This window comes from Nyctibius grandis, chromosome 4 (assembly GCF_013368605.1).
Source record: "Nyctibius grandis isolate bNycGra1 chromosome 4, bNycGra1.pri, whole genome shotgun sequence".
In the NCBI taxonomy this organism is placed as follows: Eukaryota; Metazoa; Chordata; class Aves; order Nyctibiiformes; family Nyctibiidae; genus Nyctibius; species Nyctibius grandis.
The window spans coordinates 98,682,347-98,704,846 of record NC_090661.1 but is presented as its reverse complement, the minus strand read 5'-3'; the positions used below and the strand labels follow the sequence as shown (position 1 = coordinate 98,704,846).

The 22,500-nt window shown below is 43.0% G+C and overlaps 1 protein-coding gene across 1 annotated transcript in view; it reads right to left on the bottom strand.

Moving 5' to 3' along the window:
• Positions 1–22,500, bottom strand: part of GRK5 (G protein-coupled receptor kinase 5) — a 171,603-nt gene that overhangs the window by 87,861 nt on the left and 61,242 nt on the right. The window contains exon 2 of the mRNA XM_068399598.1: positions 13,453–13,548. Within this exon, the coding sequence (XP_068255699.1) occupies positions 13,453–13,548 (96 nt within the window). The remainder of the gene's footprint in view (positions 1–13,452; positions 13,549–22,500) is intronic.

The window sequence follows — 22,500 nt, the reverse complement described above, 5'->3', positions numbered from 1 at the left end:
ACATTCCTACTGGAAAGAAGGGCTTTAAAAAACCCTCTCTAAAGGCTGTTCATTTTTTTCCCTGAGAGACTTGAAGCTGTGAATACCGTACTAGGGATCTGCCAAGTTATCTGCAGAGGTCCTCTACCATTTTATCTCTTCCAGAGACGCTTGTTTAATTAACACATTCCACAAGCTGTAGGACTCCTCGCAGCTGAGGGGTTCTTCTGCTTCGACGCACGACCGTGCTGGAGGATGAGGGCATGGATAGTTCATGTCAAATCTTGCAGCCCCCTGACCAGCTTTGCCTTGCACACAGACTGCGCAGCCTGGAAAACTGTGCTTTGAAATTGGGGAGGAAGGGGAAGGCAGCTGGAAATGTGCATTATTTAAAATGCTGTAGGATGAGAAACAGAGGCTGGCATGGCACTTGTGGAGTCGCAAGTTACACAGCTTATGGTGGTAGTTGGCAAGTTAAACTGGTATCAGACCCACAGCTACACAAAACCCATCACCACAACTGGCATCCAAGCTGGCAGAGCCAGCCAGGAGCGAGCAATCATGGGCGCTGAAATATTCTCTCTCTTGCTGTTGTACCTTCACCCTGGAAGGGACCAGAGCAGAGCAAGGGAAATCAGACTGCACCTGTCTGGGAGACAGGCACTACATCTCCCTTTTAAGGGCCACCTGTGCATTACCTGTCACCAGAACTTAAATTCACTTAAATGTAGGGGAAAAAGGGAGGAAGAAAAGCAAAGGGGTGTGTTTGCTCTCTAATTCAAGTCTTGATGATCCATATCTCACAGGCAGAGCCTCCAGCTGAACTCCCAGTGCCTCCTCTGCTCCGAGGCAGTTGAAAGAAAGAGTTTCTGATCCCTCCCCGATGCATGTTGTAAGTGGGTGAGTTGGCAGCAGGATGAGATTCCCTTCCTTATTGCTGCCTATCAAAAAGGGAAACCCTGGAAAACTGCCAGATCTGGGGACTTGCTAGGGAAATACTAGTTTGCTGATGGGAGGAAGAAAACAGATGAGGCAGAATTCCACATCATTCTGCCAGCTAAAACATTGTTTTGACTTGCATCAGTAGAAGGATGCAGCTAATTTACACAAATATCAGCCAATTTACACAAAGGATAAAGGCTATTTGGGAGACACGATTTAGTGTCATCACTCCCCAGCAACTAGTGAGACAGAAAGCTAAAATCACTGGGGCTTAGGAAAAAACCATAGTCTCTCCTTGGAGATGGAGAAGGACAACTTTTCAACTGGTCTCATATCACATGAGAAAAGAGAAAATGAAGGAATATCCTACTTACGCTATGAGTCACAGTGAGCACTTATGGAGCTCTCTATAGATTTCAAGAAGTGTATAGGTGCTTACCAGTAATTGATCGTGGGTGATGGTTACTTCCCATGTCGTTCAACGGTGCTATTGAGAATAAAATCCTATCCCTTTTTTTGAACCAGGATGGCAGGTTTCCATCAGAGCTCCTTTAGGATTTGGAACAGAGGCCAGTGCCAGAAAACTTGCGAAAACCACAGGGCTACAGGATGGATCCATGTCTTCCCTCTCTCTGTGCTGGCCCTGTTGTAATCCCAGTCTGTACTAATGCATGAAGCCCATTGCAGCACGCAGTGGGTGTAACCACAACCTTGTGTGACCTTTGCGTTGGCAGCTCCTCTGCAGAGTTTGAAACTTTGCATTGCCGCCTTCCACTCCTTAAGATCTTACCTAAATAGTTGATTTTTAACTCATAAGAAAGGCTGTGACCCCTGAGAAGACTTTGAAGTACATTCTAAAAAAGACATTAGTCCTAGTCATAGGACTAGGGGTTGTCCATGGCAAAGAACAGGGAGAAAAGGCTGCAATTCTCCCTCGCAGCTCTGACCACTGAATCATAGTCACACTGGCATAGACAATATTTTTAGAAGGCTTTGGGTTTTTTTCCCATAGAAGATAATGAGGTCATGGCGCCCCACGGACACCCACAGTCTCCTGGGCAGGAATGAAAGCAGTCTCAGAAGAAAAGAATCTCTACCTTGGAGGAAGAAAGCCTCTGTGGAGCTAAGGACAGTCATGAGGTCCACTCCCAACACAAGGGCTGCTTAATAGTTGCTCTTCTCATGCTGACTTTTTGCTCCTCTCCCAAGCAGTACAAGCCTCAGGAACACTCCCACTGACTACGCAAAGGGGATGCACCCTTATTTACCTACAGCTGTCCCCCCTCAGCCCACCCACTCTCCTGTCTTCCATTCTCCACCCTCCTTGGGCACAGACCTGTGGGCAGAGGCCTCCAGGAGCCAACTGTGGGGCCCAACATGTCACCAGCACAGATGTCCTTCCCAAAGATATACCACATAGTTACTCATGCTCAGGCTTAGCAGGTTCAGCCAAAGAGATCTGAAAAGGATCTTGCTTGAAGTGGCATGGCTGCCAGTTGGCTTTAGCTGTTGGAGAGCTGATGAGCATGAATATGTCATACTTTGCTACATTAAATCAAATATTCCATGCTATTCAGTAAGTTCCCCACCATAGGTTTCTCTCTTTTGTGTTTTAGAGTCAGTGTTGTACCTTTTCAAGGTGTCCTTACTTACTTCTTAGACCTCACTTGGGGTTAAGTGTGTTGAAGTCACTGCTCACGAGACAAACTATACCTATGCCGAAAGGTCAAATGCAATGAACGTGATACTCAAGTGGTGAATATTGTTTGTTTGGACTGATCAGAATATTTCTGAAGTGACTTGTGCCAAATTCTTCCTGTGCTCAAAACCATTTTTCTCCATAAGCTATTATGTTTACAAACGCCAAAAATATTTTGAACCAAGAGTTATGAAAGCCTGAAACCACTTACTTATAGAGGGCTGTTTCAACATCACAAATACTTAGCTCTAGTTGAGCCAGGTCCTGTTGCTTGTGAGGAGCATGCTTCACCAATCTGTCAACACTGCCTTGTCCTAACTTGTCCAAGCAAGAGCTCAGAAAATCAATGTGGCGTGAAGTGACCCTCAAGGTGCCACTGTGCAAATATGATGCTGGTGCAGGGCAGGGGGGTGGTGAATCTGGCAGGTACAAAGAATTTGGTAACTGTTTGCAGAGATTATATTTTGTGGGTCATTTAACACCACAGAGACTTCCCATCTTTTGGAATTAATCAATTGTTCTTCTGGAAAGGTTACAACCTTCACATTTTTCTTAATATACTAAATTTAATTGTGACTTAAATGTCTTGCTCCATAACATATTTTTTAAGGATTATAAGAGTTCAGGCTTTTTGTTGAGCCATTTTTGCACCGAACTTTACCAATTCCAGGACAACAGGGAGTTCTTCAAGAAAATCAAAGTTTTACCTTCCTCCCCAAACTCGGGAGATTTTTCATAGTTTGCATTATACCATCTTGGCTCTATAATTTTGTTTCCCTTCTCTACATTGGACTTTCAGTCATCCTTTCCATTACTTCAGCTAAGAGACAGTAGTTTAGGGTAGAGAATATTTTCTTTTACTTGTCTTAGAATTCCCTGGGATTAGTTTAGCATGGTAAAAATGTGATTAATAAGTAAATACAAGTACTGGCATAACCAGGAACTCTATTCACAAATGGTCTCATAACTCCTGCTTTGACCCTGCCACGTGGGGGTTCTATTTTAATATCAATATTTAGCAGAATTCATGCCCCAATTTCTGACCTACAGAGCGCAGAGAAATATTTCCAATTATCACCTCCAAAGTGTTTTCAAAGCAGCACATAGTGATTACCTGACAAATAAATGGAATCTCTCAATGACTTCAGAGATTCACCCAAACCACCAAAAAATCAGGCTTTTAACATTCCCCACGTGAATTCCCCCACACTACGTCTTAAAACCAGAATTAAAAGTTGTGTGGGATTATCCTAAAAACTCTCAACCTCCCTTTTCTTTGAAAGCCAGAAATCAGGAGCACTAGGATAATAATGGGCCAGATTTGCACTAAGGCGCTTTATCTGGGGTCTCGCCTCAGACATGGATTTACAAGGAGTATGAATCCCAACCCTGTTAACCCACAAAATAATTTGCAGTGCCTTACATTATATTTAAAATGGAAATATTGTATTTATATTCATTTTATTATCCATTTGCACTGTCAGGAAAAGAGAACTAAACCAGTGGAACAGTTTAGTGCACAGATCAAGGACCTTCACAATGAAGAAAGAAGTACACCTCGTGCCGAAGAAGTAAACTTTGTGGCAAAGAGTGCTTCAGTAAAAGAATTGCTAAAAAGATAGAAATAAAGTTGAAAAAAGAAGTAGAAGATTGCTTTTATGTTTTGCAGATATTCAAAATAGCGCATATATATGTATATATATATAAAAAGTGAATTTTGCTTCACTCAAAATATTTTATGGACTTTGGGTGACTTTCATATAAATTAAGACTACCACTTATTTACTGGTTTTAAGTAAAGAATAGGATGTTTCTTTTTCTCCTGCCCCTCTTCCAACAAAGAAGGGCATGGAAAGAGGAAATAAAAGAGAAAAATGATGGGTTTCAGGCTTTAATCAGAACAATAACTCCACTTTTCTACTACACATATTTCATTCAAAAAGCTGGTTTTTGTTACAAAATGTTTCAACCTATGGCTCAGTCTTTTATGTTCACCTACACTGACCTGCAGCATTTCAGCGTGATACTTCTAGCGTGACTGTTCCTAGCAAAGCCTAAAACAAAGCTCAGCCAGCAATCCTAGAGACGTGTTGGAGCGAGTCCAAAGGAGGGCCATGAAGATGTTCAGAGGGCTGGAGCACCTTTCCTATGGAGACAGGCTGAGAGAGTTGGGGCTGTTCAGCCTGGAGAAGAGAAGGCTCCGGGGAGACCTTCTAGCAGCCTTCCAGTACCTGAATAAGGACCTACATGAAAGCTGGAGAGGGGCTTTTTACAAGGGCATGTAAAGATAGGATGAGAGGTAACAGTTTTAAACTGAAAGAGGGGAGATTTAGATTAGATATTAGGACGAAATTCTATACTGTGAGGGTGGTGAGACACTGGACCAGGTTGCCCAGAAAAGTTGTGGATGCCCCCTCCCTGGCAGTGTTCAAGGCTAGGTTGGATGGGGCTTGGAGCAACCTGGTCTAGTGGAAGGTGTCCCTGCCTGTGGCAGGGCGGGTTGGAACTAGATGATGTTTAAGGTTCCTTCCAACCCAAACCATTCTATTATGCAGTAGAAGGGTATTTTAACGTTGCATAGCTCATGAGCTACGTAAGGTGATATGGAAATGTAGAAGATATAGGTGCTTAGGGACATAGTTTAGTGGTGGACTTGGCAGTGCCAGGTTAACGGTTGGACTTGATGATCTTAAAGGTCCTTTCCAACCAAAAAGATTCTATGATGTTATGATTCTATGATTATTCTTTGATTCTATGAATAACTAGCAGAAGCCAAGTCAAAATAATGCTGCTTCTACCAATGCCTCCAAATGAGTTATTTTCCTCAAGAAGCATTAACTTAGGTACCCATCCCTCCCTAAAAGCCTGAATGCACCCCCAAACGCAAGGATTTCAGGCTGTTCATCCCATGAGCGCACTTCACAGCATCCCTCTGTAGGTCTGGTAGATCAGATCTTGTCTCTCTCTTTCCCCTCCCGACAGTTCCCTCCTTTCATTATAAGAGGGCTCCTGTACAATTTAATTTAAGGGAAACTTTCTCACTGACTCCAGCAGAGCTGAACAGAGTCCACCAAACCAGGGGCTTGCTTTGCCCTGCCACCTTCTTCTCATCACTACCAGCAGCAAAGTTACAAGTGAGCTCAGCAGGGAGAAGAGTAAGTTTTTATCATAAATGTAGCCCTACCTCTCATTGCCCACATCCAGAAAACGCTAAATTGGTTTTAAACTAAATTTCCTTAACAACCAAGTACTACAATTTAACAGGACCCGTGAGCACTTCTATAGCACTTTACAATTCCAAATCACTGCATAAGTATTAATTAGCCTTAATAACTCATATTACCTAATAAGATAATGAAAAACCCTGCAGCTCACAATATCTACTTCTATTTGCAGTGAGAGATGAAATGGATCTTTTAAAAGGATATATCCTCTTCTAATTCCTTTTCTGCATATCCCTGTCTGTAATAACTTCTGGAAATAATTCAAAATGTGTCGTGGCATTTTTTATCCTTCTTAATTTGTAAAGACTAATTTATTGCACCAAATACAGTCTTTACCACAAAATAAAAATACAGAGGTTTAGTGATAATATTTGTTCCTTAGGAGGCTTTCCATTGAATGACGACTAGTGTGGACTCACTTTTTGGTAAGAAGATGTGGATTTGCTGCCTGTTCTTTATGGAGAATAGCAAAGTCTGTCTTGGTTTCTTTCTGGGTTGCCACTGCCAAGGTAATACTTAATGGATTAAGTCTTGTGAAATAAATTCTGTAAATAGAATGTGGGCTGAGATCATTTCAGCTCATTTCCCCCGCGTCCCCTTCCCGTCCTGGAAGCTGTCAAGCACAAGCAGCCTGCAAGCAGCCTGTCCTCCCAGTGTTAGTCTTGAGTCTCACTAGATGCATAAAACAGCTTGTTTTTCACATACTTTCTGTGATGGCATTAGAAAAAAATTGCAAGAAAAAAACAACCCTTCTCAATTCCACCCATCGCTATAAACTGGATACAGCTAATCTTGCAAGGGCACCAAACATTGCTCTGTTTGTCCATCATTACAGCACTAGAAACCTATGTTTATGATAGAATTATAGTTGAATCTGAAGGATTTTAAAGAAAGGAACTGAACCAACTGTGGGTTTGTAAACAAACAATATGGTTTTGACGTCAGCCGTATCATTTCATGTGCTGGAACAGTTTCTATCATGTGGCCAGTTCCTGCCCCTGAAGAGTATCTAATTTAATTTAGATGTATTCATGATATGGGACAGCACGTCAAATCCAAGAAACTACAGGGTACTGCTGAAGGCAAAGTCTATGTTGGAAAGATTGCATAAGCTGTACTTCGAAGGAGGAACAGAGACCTTTTGGTTCAAGGAAGAGAGGGGAAAGTTGTGTCTACTGTAGAAGAAAGAAAAAAGAAAGTGAGGGGGAAGGGAAGTGTATGGAGTGGGGACTGTCAAGGGGGAGAACTTTGTTTCTTCTTTAGAAATAAAACAGTTTGAGGGTTTTTTTCTGCATCAACATTATCCAAAAAAATCTGCATAACTTTTTCCAGAGCAATAAATCCTATCCACAGCTTTCAGCAGTTCTTCCAATTTTGCTTTCAGCCCTTCTTGGGTTCCTCTCTCTCTGTGCTCTTTCTATACTCACCCCACAGACAACTACCTTGGAGGACAAATCATCCAGGGAGATGTTCTGTGAGGTACCGCTCTAGCAGCAAAGGGACTATCCACATCGCAGCGCCACGACGAGCCCTGGTGCAGTGAGTGTGAGCCCGAGGGGCAACGCAGCCCCGGCAGCAGGAGCCCTGCTCCCTCCCCTACGCACAGGCAGCCTGGGCTGCTAACAAACACCTAGGTTAGGAGCCGACACTTGGGTGATGCAAGAGCACCAACACTTTGCTATCTCTGATAGTGACTGAAATATATCTTATGCTGCAGTTATCTAAGGGCACTGATGTGTGAAAATTTATTTTCATACAGAGCACAATTCTGACCGCCAAAAAACCCCCCCCCCATCTGTTGTGAACTGAATTTAAAGGGACTCCCTGTGTGGATAAAAAATTATTTGTGAGCCTATGTTATCAACTTGGGCCTTAAATGATATTTTCTCTGGAAACATATTTCAATGAACAGTATAACAATGATACGGTATGTTGTCTACTCCACTACGGTTGTTTTCTACTCCACTGATTCCAGTTCCCCAGGTTTGCAGAAAACCTAGTGCCTCCCAGAGGTGCTGTAGAGCTCTGTGCTGGGTACTCAGCTCTGGCTGTACGCACACACACCCCCACCAGCATCTTCCCAACACAGCTACCCATATGCCTACACGTTTGGAAAGAAAACAGGAGACAATTCCCCTTGCTGTTATTTCCTGCCATGGAATCCTGACTACTTGTTGAAAAACTATTTTCAATAAAAATGTAAGTTTTTTTCCAAGGAAAGCTGATGCTTTCTACAAAAAAAATATTTCTCAAAATCTCAAACTCTAGTTTTAGCCAAAAACATGAGACCAGCCTTAGGCATAGTATTCAGACTGATACTGTAAGACAATCACAGAATTTATAACCATTTGTGCTGGGTTATTTACAGTGGAAGGCAAGCTGCGATTCTTTCCTTTGATCTATTTGCTGGCTTCAGGATTACATTTCTAAACCTTGCTTTTTAATCACTGTAAACATCAGGGCTGAAGAATTTGGTGGAGAGAAAATTGGCTACTTCTTTGTGTTTCTGATCGGACCAGGCTTTTGCTGCCTTCTCTTTCCCAGTTTCCATGCCTGAGCTTTATGAGTGACACCAGCACGTAGTCTTAGATTCTGAGATCTGCACGTGCCCTGTATTTCTTTGCCTACACGTCCATTCCCCGAGTGGATACACCCCCCGGGTCTGACGCCGTCCCCAGCTGAAGCGGGGCGGGGTGCTACACAGACACGTTACCCCGTGATGAACATTGATATGCCATGTTGTCACTTGATCTCTCAGAGGCAGCTTCCTCTGAAAACTGACACTTTTCTTTTCCAAGACCCCTCACCCATGCGTTTATCTCTGCAGCGCTGGCGAACCTCTGAAGCCAAGGAACCTGAGAACTACTGGTGGGAATTCATGAAAGATGTCCCAGCACCGTGGAGCAGAGCAAGAGGTGCCCAAGCTACCTTTAAACGAGATAACTGGGGTATAGTAGCAGTCTTTCTGCCACAGGATGGAGCTCAGTGCAGGCTGCAAAGCATTTCTAGGAAGTTAGATAAATACTCAAGCATCTCTCTGTCACTGATGTCCATACTACTGCTTCTTGATTGTTATCAGCACCCATGCTGGCAGCTCAAAAATCCTCGTTTAGGTAGGTCTGAATCCCACTGCAGAGCCTGCACCATCAATATGCCTCCAGGGAGATAAATTCCAAAGTGACTGAAAAAAACCCCATGTAGGTGAAGGTCTTGGTCATGTCTGAAAAAGTACAATACAAAAAAAGTGAGGGCAAAACACAAAAAAAGAGCCAGCTTTTGTAAAAAGTGAGCATGTGAACTCTGTGGCTTCGATTTTGTCCTACTTTGTTCACTGTCTCAAAGTGTTTCTCACACAGAAGTGTATTTTTAACAATGCTGAAAAGAACCTGCCAGAATTGGAAGCTCAAGCTACTTTTACCCTGGATAAATGGGAAGCAAATGTCACGTAAGAGGTTAAATGGCAAAGGGAGGATTTTTTTTTTCTCTTTTTAAACCAAGCATGGCAATATTAGTATTAATGGGGCTGATCTTTCTGACTGTGAAATCTCACTGAATATAAATATTTAACAAGAGAAATCATCAGAGTTCTCCTAGCTGAGTACAATGCACAACCAGAAACTGCTTTACTGAAGGAGTTAAAGTTTTCTGCAATAATGCAACAAATCACTCTATGCAACAAACAGCAGACACATTCTGTGGCAGTTTCCCCACAAACTTTAATCTATGGGGAAAAAAAATCTTGATTTATTATATAGCGTTTGGACAGTTGCGAAAGAAAATTTGCCAAAGATCAGAATAATCAACTCTTTCACCCAAGCAGTTTTTTTATGGAAGAAAAAAGCACAGAATGGGTCTGAGAAAAATAAATAAAAATTCCACACTTTTAACCAACAGAACTTTTTGCGTCATTCAGAAATATTTACAGACATCCAGAATCTTTTATCATCAAAAAGACACTCTGGCCTTTAAAATTACAACTTTTTCTTGTATTTTTGTTTACTGATGGCCTTTAAACTAGTGGGTATCCCTAACTTGTGGCATCTCTTCATGCCGTGTTTGTCAAATGTCGGGATTTTTAAAGCTGCACCTTGCTATTTTTTTCCCTCCTCTTGAAACATCTCTCATTTGCTGAGCTATCATCTGTGAATTTTACAGACAGCAGAACACCATCTACTAGCAGCATCCACCACATGAGTCGTTGTCACTAGTGTCTCAAACACCAGTTTTCATTGACTGAAAGGGACACTAATGCCAATATTAACCTGGAAAGCACAAGCTGTTTTAATACAATTAAATACAGCTGGGAAGAGGGCTGCAAATAGAAACATACATTAGCCATTCATAGTACACAAGTATACATATACAAGCCTCCCTCAGAGCCCAGTAAAGGTATTAGTGTAGCATCCCTGTTCCGCTTGCTTATTTAATTAGCACACAATGAAGGCCACTGAATTTCCCTGCAAAAGGTGTTGCGTACTTTGGACAAAAAAGAAAGAAGAAAAGAAGTTGCTTTTAAGTGCAATCCAAAAAAATAGCTCCTTGGCTAAATGGCACTTTTAATAAAGATGTTTCCAGTGTTTGTTTATTTATCAAAAAAAACAGTGTTTCTCTCGGGTGTTTTGATTTTTGTTTCTGTGCACAAGAAGAAGGGGAAAAAAGGGCTTTACTAAGCAAGTCTTTCAGTGAGACACCAGATGATGGATAGTCAAACACAGAGACTCCTGTAAACACAGAGGGAACCAAAAGGTATGAACTGACTCATAATTGTGTCAACACAGGTCGCAGACCCTTGGTTTATTTCAGCCTTCCTGTTTTTCACAGATTTCTTTTCACACTACACTGTTTTTTTTAAGACACAGACTCTTTTCAGTACACCTTAGTGGCGTGCAAAAGCACACACGTTTTTACACCCAAATGCGGGCATCTACGCACACATGTAGGCTGTATTGCCACTATTACAAAAGCAGCATTTTCCATCCATGGCTTACGGCTGCATTAAACTAAGCCAGGCCTTTCTTCACAGCAGTCCATGCCTACTCTGAATCAAAAGGTCCATCCCATCCCTGACTCCAGCTTTTCCACGGAGGCTCTTGGGAAGCATCCAGAAAAGAGGAGTACAACAAAACCTCAACAGCCTAGTCCTCCAGTTCATGCAACCCTCTACGACTCAGTGTGATTTTTTTTTTTTTAACCAAAGTGGCAAGACTGCGTCCGACCAAAAGTGCTGGGCGGCAGACAGACGGCAAAGAGGTCTGTGATGAGCAGAACCTACCAGTGTTTGTCTTGATCTCTAAACATATTGAATCGAGGTTGTAGCTTTTTCCTTGTATAAAGTTGTTGTTCTCTGCTGGTTGCCTATTTCCATAGAGATTGGAGAAAAAAGCCTCTTTTGGGTCTCTATTTCATTACCAAATTTGATTGGCACTGACCAGTGGCTAAGAAGTTGTTAGGAGAAGGACTGATGGGCAGACACACCGAGCAGTTGGATCTCCTGCAAATCACAGAGCAGTTCAGCTGATGGTTCAAGAACCATGTTTCAGTACATTCCCTCACAAAATCATCTGCACAATCATCGGAGACACCTTGTCACCTGAAATGCTGAGATCCTTTTAAAGGACTTGCAGAAATTAACAAATGGAGATGAATTAAAGCCAAGGGAGTTGTTCTTCCTCAGCAGAGACAATAAAAGAAGCAGTTTAAGGCCAGACTGCAATGACCAGTACTTGTCCCTGGATGTCCATGAGCCACACAGAGCCCAGTGCAACGGATCTGCACGTGCAACAGATCCATCCTGAGCACCTCGGATCAACCACACACGTGCAAACAACTTAATGCTATAGACCCAGAGAGTCTGTCTCCTCCAAGGTGTGTCACATCCCCTCTATGAACAGCAACTGTTTGTCTGGGATATTTCAATCTCAGCTACACTAACTGAAAAATGGTAGAGCCAGCAAGGACAGATGACCTTACTCAGGCTGAGCAGTGCCTCTTTCCTTGTGTAATCACATCCAGATCAGCAGGAAAGCTACTCAATAAAAATCAGAGTCACAGAACAAGGATTTGGACCTTCTTTCCCATTGTGTAAAAGTCAGTTGCTAAAATTCCCAGTCAACAGGTAATCTTTGCAGTGAAGCCAAATCCACCAAGAGCATCACAATGGCTCTCACCCTGTTACTTCACCAATTCATTCACAAAAAAAATTCAAAACAAATTACATTTAGGACAAAGCTGACACCAAAAAATGCCAGAAACAGCATTTCAGAAACAGAAATCATTGGCAGATTTATTTTTTTTAAGATTACTCATTTTAGGATATTACACCTTTGTAGAGAGCAAGCATTTTATCCAGTGTCATTTTCCTCCATAGAAACCAAGGTTGATGGAACAACGTAGAGAATTCCCTATGTAAATTACAATATATTAAGTCAGATTTGCTTCCAGCAGGTTTTGCACCTTTACAAGTTGTTCCAGGGTTTGTATGTCTGTAGAGTGGCCATAAACTGGGAAAACCTACTCTCTTTTCTCCTGCCTCCCCCTCTTTTCTTTACCTCCATTTAGCCTTACAGCAGAAGATGAGGGAAGCAAAATTTACTCAAGGAGACCATGAAAAGAGTTTCAAAACATTCCACATATTTTCTCTGCATAAACACGCTGTGAATTTCACATGTACATAGTGCCAGGGCACTATCAGTCAGACCCCAGGAGCTCACCCAAGTCAGACAAATTATGCTGCCCGTTATCTCAGTTGTTACAGTTTCTTGCCTTTCATTCACTCATTGCCAGGGGCTGGATTTTATGTCAGTGTAGGGGAGAAAAGGAGCCTCAGTGGCTGAAATTAACCTCTTGTAGTGAGATCAGTAATACTGGGCTTTCCAGTGGAGAATTCACAAGGAGATAGCTGCTAGCCTTGTTTGCCAAGGCAGCAGTCAAAAGAGTGCTGAATTTTGGCAGCTACGAGCAGGAGAAACGCTGTGTTACGGGAATGGCCACTGCAAGCTCCCGTTCAAATCTGCAGTGTTTGGCCCACAACGATAAAACAAAGTAATTTAAAAAAATTTTTTACACGTCCAATAAAAACTACTTAAAGTAGTGTTGTGGTTGGGGTTTGAATGAGGATGGTAGTGCTGAGCAAACCTGCCTGGCAGAGGGCAGCAGCTGTTGCTTCAAACATCATATCCAGACTATAATTAATATTAACCTTCAACTACATCAGCAATCTCTCTGCTTTCATCAAGTCTCATTTCCTCCCTGATAAAGAGCTACTTATTACAAGGGAATGCAGGATGTGATGAGGGGATTAATTTCTGAATGTCCTTTTACAGCCACGTTGGCCCTGGTAGGTACCGAGCCAAAGCACCTGTCCCATATGCCACGTATTGCCCAACTGAAAAGTCCCTTTTGTGGGACTAGAGCCTGAGCCTGAGCTGCTGCCAGCCCCAAGCCCTGCCTTGCAACCGCCTTATGCCAGTCCCTCCTGCTTGACCCACAGTGCCTTGTCAGGAACCAGAAAACGCTGAGTTTGAGTACCTTCAGCACCATTCTTGCTGAACCAGTTTTGATAGCACGTTTTATTTATGCAACACTTCCAAAGAAGGGAAAAGCTCTTACCTATTGTTCTTCGGAGATCTTCACACTGGCTAATATGAGGGAATTTCAAGATTTCCTTCCACTTTTTGCTTTTGCCTTTGCGTTTCCCTCCACCTCCTGCAGAGAAAGAAATATCAGGATTAGATTGCTTTAGGGGCATAGCCCCATCCGGAGTTTACCAGCCTAGTCACAGTTCTTACGGATATTAATAATTAAAGCTGAGACATTGTGGATAGATGTACAGATCAAGTCTGAGTTTGTCTGGGCTGAAACAGACCAAGGAGGTAGCACTTGGCAGAAGATCAGCTTGTTAAAAGTTGGGAGTTCAGGCTTGTGGCCCACCAGGTCCAGTTCAGATGACAGTGCTGAACAGAGTATCTCCAACATCACCTCTAACCCAACTGAAGTTGTTTTGCGTGAATCAAATAATCTTCTAAAATTACAGCTCACATATTTTCAACCTGGATCTCCCCCTTCTGGTTTTGGGATGAGCCCTGATTCCATCCCAAAAGAAGTGCTGGAAACTGAAGACCAAAATTCAATTCTCGCCATCCACCCCTCACATTACACATACTGCCAACATGGCATTACCGCTGATGTTACACACTCTGGTCACTACTGCTGCCACAGGAGAAGAATAGTAGGAGAAAATTATGTAATACCCTTATGAAGAGAAAAATCTCTTCTTGGTTCTTTTTTCCCCTTCTCGCTCTTCTCTGAGATTTCCTGAACTGGACTGTCCTCAAGGTGAATGACCTAGCTGGCTTCCTCCAGCTCTGGCAGGACCGGCTCCAAGATCCTCAGCCCCTCCACACTGATGAATCTCCCTCATCAACATCCCTTCATAAATACCCTGCTGCAGGCATCACTGGCATCTCTATGTGCCACATCTGAGCTTACCGAGCCAAGCTACCTGCTCTTGGTGTTACTCTCTCATGCTGCCCACACTTCCCTTGCCTCCACTCCACCTCCCCATCTCTTTTCCCTCTTCTCCTCCTCCTCTAGTTTCTCAGTTCTTTCTCCTCCTCCACTCCCAGGTGCTCCTTTCTGGTTTGTGTCAACAGTGCAGCAAAACCAAACATGATTCACCTTCACGTATCTTTTTAAAAAGCACCTTCAAAATCTACTGGCTTGATCTGGACCTTTCTGTTGCTGTTCCCAAATCAGAATGCCAAACCCTCACATTCACATTCTCCAGTGCAATGATACTTTTTCCTGTTCTTCTAAAACTTGTGATGTCTTTTTTCCTGTTTTAACAGCTCAGAACCCCAGCTAGCTCAGGATGGGGACTTGGGCACCGACACGGCTGTCACAAGAGCACTACAGCTCTGAGGGTCTGTCTCTTGTCCTCTGCTCCTTGCTTGCACAGGGGTTGCCTTCTGCACTGTGCTCTGACCAGCAAGGTAGCATTTCCAGCACACCTCACTTTGCGCCTTGCTAGGATCACCAGATGACGCAGCGGCTGTGGGGTTAGGGTCCCTCAGCCCGAGCAAGCCCAATGCAGGCTGCCATGCTGTGTGTGCTCTCCCCCAGCGTCTGCTACATGGGCACTCAGATAACGTTTTTAGATTTTTCTTGTCTTTTTTTTTTTTTAACTGTCATTGGGCACTTTTTTACTCCAGCCCTCCCCTGGGTTTCTCTTCTATACCTCCACATTTTTTATACTGCCACATCAGCATCACTGCAGAGGGCAGGTGTGGTGTGGTGCTGGGGATTTCATTCCCGGCTTGTGTGTGCCTGTCCTGCTCGGAGAGGCTGCGCAGCCACCAGAGAAAGACTATCTCTCAGGACGTGAAAGCCCAGATGCAGACTGAGATTCTCCAAGTCACTGCATCTACTGCAATTCAGTCCCTGCACACAAAATCTGATTCACTTGAGTCTATTTTACATGCACTGGCACGTTGAATGACTAATTCACAGCTGAGTTAATTCTGTAGAGGGGCTGGTAGAGAGACAATTGCAGACTGAGGGTGTGTTGGGTACTACATGATATCGCAGGCTAAATTAGGAGAGCATTGACTCAAAAGGTAGCAGACCATTACAGAGAAAACACAAGCCTTGGAAAAAACTGTGAAGTATTGCTCTGTGAGGTGTTTCTGGTCACACCTTTGGTGCAGGAGTGCTGCTGCTGCACCTCACCTTTTATTCCTTTGCTTTTGGTGACCAGTGGTTTTGTCATTGCAGAGCTTGCCTTGAATTATTTTAAACTCCTCATTGACAGGAATTTATTGTATGTCTACATTATGCAATGCAGTGCAGAAACATCTGCACTAGCCATGAAGGAACTAGCTTGTTTAGACTATCAGGAATACAGATATGCTACCCGTTCCAGAAATCAGTCTCCAGCAAAGCACAGAGAGCAGAGAGCTGCGACTGCCTCCACACTATGCTGTATTACGCAATGCAGGTGTACCCTTTGGGTCTGTAAGAACTCTTCTTCAACCTCCCCTCTTCAGTGCATCCCAAACACTGCTGCTGAAGTCATTTCCTCTCCTGTCCCTCTAGCCACTGTATCGGAGAGGCTGTCTTGGTCACTTTTTGCAGCATATGACACTTGGTCTTGCATGATGAAGGTCTTAGGTATGCTACATGGCACTGAGAAGCATTTTGTGGGCTGGGGTGGACACTGTGACGGTCCACTGACTCTCCTGGAGCACGCGGCTCTGCTGTGGTCACCAGTGAGTGCAGGGGTTGGATTCAGCAACCCGAAGGGACCTCCCTTGGCTTTTGTCTCCCTGCAATCCTGCACAGCTGCTCCTGCCTGCCAGGCTGCCATCTCCACTCACCCCTCTTCTCCTTCTCTTCCAGGGGCCTTCCTGCACACTCTTTGGTGCTCCTGACCTCATACTTACACTTCTCTGCCCCCTCCCTTCACACGCTCCTCTGGGGAATGATCCTTCCTCCAGGAATTCCCATTTCCTTCTCTTTGCCAGTCATTCTCTTCGGCTGCATTTTCTTCCCTGAGCTATTGCTTCATGTTTTTCCTCACACTCATTTATCTTCTAAACTTTGAGTTCTATGCCTTGATGACAAACCTCCATGGGAATTAAACGAATCCAGTGTATATTTATTAGCACTGGGGGAGGGATGGGAAGGAAGGGAAGGGCAAGGAGGGAGGGAAACAGCTGGGCTGGTGTCACAGTAGAATGATCCCCCTTTGAGAGCCACAGTGTTTGAATGTGGATTTCTGGATGCCTTCTTCAGAGCACCTTCTCCCACCTCCACATACAAACATGTGCCTCTCACCTCTGCCTGCTACCTCTCCCACTGCAGAGACCCACTCTGCTCTTACCAAGGAACAGACAGAGAGGGGGGCTGTAAAGGGGCAGGCAGGAGCTCTCTGCTCAAGGTATGAGCAGGCACGGGAGGCAGCACAAGACATATGCAGCTACCTGGGCAGCTGTGCCTGCTAGAACGGGATTTCCAGGACAGAGGAGGTAGCAGGAGTAAGCCAGGTGAAAGCATCCTTTAGACTGCATCTGCTCAACACCGGTACATCTTCACCCATTGAAGGTCTACCCTCTAGACCAAAGCACTGGAGATTTCAGAGCACACGTGCTTCTCCAGTCACCTGTACAAAAGTCCTCACAAAATGGTCACATCTTTAGCAGCATCAAGCTGTGCAGAGCATTGCAAAATAGCCCTTCGCTCTAAATGACAGCTCTGAGATTTGTGCAAAGATGGAATGATTCTGCTAAGCTGGGCCAGAATGTTTTTAAAATCAATTTGATGTAAAATATATATTGATATATTTACATTGGATGATGTATTTCTGACATTAAATTTCCATCAAAACTGGAGAAGGGCTGTACGGTCCCCTGTTACAACCGTGATCGATACAGCCAGGGTGTTCTTTTCTCTTTTGTGGCCATCCTCCAAAAATAAGCAGCCTTGCCTGATGAATCATTTGCTCTTAGCTGAGCATGAAGTAGTGTTACTGTTTTGCCTGTGACATCTTTATGTTAAAGATTCTGATCAACTGCTTTAATCGACCTGACCTTTCCGCTCTCAGCTTTTCTTGTGGAGCCAGCAGTGTTTGCTGGCTCCAAACGTTAATTCTGGGGGGGTTGAGGGACATCATAATGCAGTGAGACAGCTCAGACAGGGTAAATTGTCTAGCAGAGCTAAAAGCTAAAAGGGGAGGTTTCTCTGAATAGGGCAGTAATTGTGCAGGTTGCAAAGGGAAGCATTTCACACATTGCCTTGATTGCTGCCTTTGCACTGTCTGTTCTGGACAGGAGGATTTGCAATCTTGCTGGCAGCTTCTCAGGGTAAGACTTGACAGACATGCCATGTTTTAGATGTGAGTTCCATCCTGTGGTGTTGGAGGGGCTGAGTGCTTTGAAATCTTGGTTTGCTGAGGATGACAAAAGGTGAGCTCCCAGCAACAGCATGAAATCGCAGCTCATTGCAGGCACTTAACAACTCAGCATTTGCAAACCGAGGACTGAAGCTAATTCTCTGACATGTCAACCAGTCCTACAGGAAACAAAAGCATTTGCTCTACATCCTACCTACTGAAAAATACATGGCATTTTTCATGTCATCTTGTGATGCTGGATGGCAAATCCAGCTCTGATCTCTGCCTGCAAGAAGAGAGACATAACTACAGGCACACATGTAAAACATTTGTGAGCAGGAGCTACCCTTAGCCTAAGGTGTCTACTTTTTCCGCCTCTGTTATTCAGGTTATACTTACTCTCTCAACATCTAGAGGAGGTAGGAAAGTACCTGCATATCGTTAAACCAGGGAGATATTAAGTGGCTTGAGCCTGTCAATCCTGCTAACGACAGGAACTAGCTATGCTCCTGCTCAGCAGATTATAAAGATATTTCATAGCACAGAATTAAACATAATGGTGGGTGAATTCATTCCAGCATCATGCCTGTAGCATATTCCCTTTGTGCCTCATGCCACCATGCAAGGTGGCTTTTAAGCACAGCTAAGCTGGCTTCGTGCTTTTGCTCTGTTCTTGCTCAAGTTGGTAAGCCTGCATTACACCCCATGCTGCCAGGCCTGGCTCACCCAAGATGGCCAAACATTTCATTGCCTTCAACTGTATTATCTGCAATCTAGTTAATCCACCGTTTAAGTAAACTATCCACAGATCACTGAAGGACTACTACAGTTTGTGTCTTCCATTTCACAACAGTAGCTAGGCTCTCATCCAAGTCCTTCCCAACAAGAGTACAGAGCTCTGTATGCTCTGATTGCAAGGCCTTGATTACACAGCACGTGAAAGCAGGAAACAAACTCCAAAAAATATTAAAAGTCCAAAAATAATGGTTAGTGCCCTATTTCAACTCAAAAGAAGTTTATATTTCTTCTCCTCTTCCTCTTGCCAGCCTTCCTTTACTCACTTTCTCCCATCAAAGTGTATGCAGCTATATAGTATATATGGACCTGCCATATTAGATTAAACAAATGGTCCGTCTAGTACAGGACAGACTGCAGGCAGCTTCAGGGGAAGATCTTAGAAAGATGTTTCTAAAGTATTTGGAAATCAGGAACTATTTCCATACCCTGTTCATTAGATACGGCTAAAAAACCATGAAGGTATATTGTTTCCAAAATTTTCTTCTTTTTTAGCATCTATGCTATTTAAATTCAGGCTGTTCTTATGCTCCTGGTAAACGCCCTGGACTGTTGAATGCCCTTTTGCCTCACATGGATGTGAGTTCCAGAGATTAACCATGTATTTGTGAAGGAAAAGAATACCAATTTTAAACGTAGAACTGCTTATTTTCCTGGAGTGTCTCTTTGTAATGAGACAGCATGAATAAAACTTATCAGCCCATAATTTTTCTCTAAGAATTCTTCATATCCAACTCATTTATCCTCTAAGGCAAACAGTTCCACCCTTATTAGACCTGCTTCACATGGAAGTTCACTCAGGTTCACCATTCTGGTTTCATATTAGTCCCACCTACACTTGGCTGTACTAGCAAATAAAAATGGTTTGTTTTCAACGAATGAAAGACACTGCTTGCTCTCTGCCCTTCTCATCTGGGAAAGCAGAAAAAAAGCCAGGAACCCTGTTTTATCCTTATAAGATCTTACATAATACTCCTGACTAACCTGTGCTTAAAACAAGCACTTACAAGACCATTAGGAACCTCTTTATGAATCCCCTTCTACGTCAACTGAAGGAAAAGGAGGAGCGTATTAGGGCTGGATTTTCAAAAGCAGGTAGGTGTCCACCACCCACTGGAATGCAACACTTCCACAGAGCAGTCTTTAGAGGCTCTGGTTTACAAGATACAACAAAAAGTCCACAACATGCCCTCAAAAGAGAATCACGTTACATAGCTCCTCTTATCGATGCTAATCTGTCTATCTCCTGTGGCCTTTTTTGGTGAATGTGACTCTCTGAATAGTCACAGACCGTGATAACGGTTTGGTGCCCATCTTCCCCGCTGTCACAGCATGTTTGCACATAAATCATCTGCATGTTGCTACGAACACATAAGCCTGACAACCGCTGTGTAAACCAACCCATTGCTTTTTGGAAATGAACAGCAGATGTATTTCATGTTTAAGCCTTCATAATCACAGTGATGGGAATTTCGTAAGCAAAAATGCAAGCTTCTCCCCAACAGAGTCTGGCTGGCTTTGCAATCTGGTTACCAGAGGACAAAACATTTTGTATACAACTGGTATCTAAAGTTCTATTAATGATGGCTTACAGAAGTCACTCTTCATAAACAAATATTTATTGCAGGAATATCTACCTATTATTTAAATAAGAGGCCAAGTAGTACTGTAAATACTGATGAGTGGCTGAAACATGACTTTAATAACACATTTTATACGTTAATAATAATGTGTATGTTAATAATACGCTTTAATAACATCCACTGCCCTGAAGGGACAGAGGAAGCTAAGGGATTAGTCTTTGAAAACTGATCCTTCAGGGCTTGACTATCATATGTCAAGGCCACTTTGGTACTACTCTGGGAATATAAAGAAATCTTTACATAAGCTACCTTTATGCCTAGTCAGAGCACACTGAAAGGTTCTTAACTAAACTGAAAAACACGCCTTTAATTTTTAATGTTGGTCTCGAGTGGGTGTTCTGAATCATGGCGCTCTCCACACAAGTCTGCCAACATCCTCCATTGGGTATTTTTAATGCACATTTGAGATTATTTCAACAAGTTGTCTTTGGGTTTTGTGGGACACTTCACATATGCTGGGTGTACGTTTCGCCGCTACGCATGTTAACAGGGAGGTGTTTGGTGATGTGATTTCCCTGGATGCAGTTTAATTTTCCCTTGTGTAAGCACCTTCAGTTTGTCTATTATGGCATCTCTCTCTTTTATGCCTTGTATTTTAACTGTATTGTGTTTATCTGCAGGTGATGAATGAGCAAAGAGATCATTGGCTTTTACGCCACAAACAAAAATAATCCAGAAGATACAAAGTATCCTGAAGATTTACAGTCTATTAAAAAACAAACAAAGGGTAAATCTTATAAAAATAAAACCAGCTACCATCACAGCCCAAAATTTTAACTTCTTATTCTTGACCTCAAAGTAAACTAGGCTGCTGGCACAAATCCAGGCAGTTTAGTTGTGTTTGGAATGCATTACCATGTACTGGGTGGTTCAACAGGCTGTTGAGAGGAACCGAGTTGATGGCTTCAACTTGAAAGGTGCCTGGATAGTATTTGACATTGTAGTTGGCAACAAGAGCAGAAGAGACAATGCAACAAGTGAATCTGGAGCCACTGTGCTCCTTTGGAAGCTGTTCCTGGGCCTGTAAGGTCTCTTGGAGGAACATGCAGAGGCTATGATGTCTGAATCTGGGGAGTATTAAGAGATTTTGCCTATCAATGGTGTAGGTAACAGAAAATTGTCTGTAACACTTCAGTATTGATGATTACTATTGAAGACCAACCTTTTGAACAGAACTGTTGAGATCAAGGTTACCATCCTGCTACAAATGCTAAATATCTCAGTGGAGTTTTCCTCCAAACTGGAGCTGAGAGTCAGTGTTTCAAAGTTCTAGAAAATTCTGATTTAAAGACATTAAACCATTACATTTTGATAACATTTGAGTCATCTCAGTTCTCTAACGTCAAAACATTATCATAGAACAAATCAAATAGAGTATTAAGATATATTATACCATTGAAACAAAATGGGTACAGTAAATTGACATTCTTTACTTTGTTAAAATCATGTTTCTGTATTGTCAAAAAGCAGCTAGAAAAAGCAAATCCTTTTTTAAGTAGACACTTTACTGCAAGCCCTTTCATTTTTGACAAAAATTCATTCTCAGAAAGGCAGATTCTTTTGTCAGAAATGTTCTCTACCATCACATGTTTTGAAGCACACAAGAATTAAGCAAGGAACGTGGCTTCCCCGTATCTGAATGTTCAAGTGACTCTAAATTCCCACATTCTTTACCAGTTCCCTTAAGTTAATTTGCACAGCTGCGATTTACATTGACCGTAGAAGACCAGTTTCCCATTCTTCCAAAGAAAGAACGCAAATCCCTGCTCCAGAAATCCTGCTTGAATAGGCCTTCATAACATCTTTCCAGGAAGGCACTCCTCTTTAAGCAATGGCTTTTTAAACTTACGACCTCTTCTATATATTTATTACCCTGTTGTAGTAACACGTATGCAAGCTGCTAACCAATACCTCCAAACCCAAACCTGAAAATGCAACTCATCACCCACATATAGTCCGTGTATTGCCCATTGCCCATGTAGATTGTCCAGCAGCATGTGTAGTGCTCCTGCATTCAGTGGTGTTCCTCAAGCAACCCAAATGGGCTTACGGCTGGCCTCTAAAGCCAAAATACCTTAAAGGGACTTGTGGGTCCTAGTTAGACACTGAGAGAAATGACTAGAAGTCTAAGAAGGCTCTGCCAATTTCTGCTCCACATTGTGCAATTCTGATGTTTGAAAGCACAACGGGCAGCACGAGACAGGCTGAAGGAACACACAAGGAAACCTGGCCCTGGTACAGGCAAATACATGGAGCTCAGCTCTTCTGAAAACTCTGGTGACAGTTCTAGAGGAAGAACATGCAAAGACCCAGCCCTGAGCAGGGAACGAT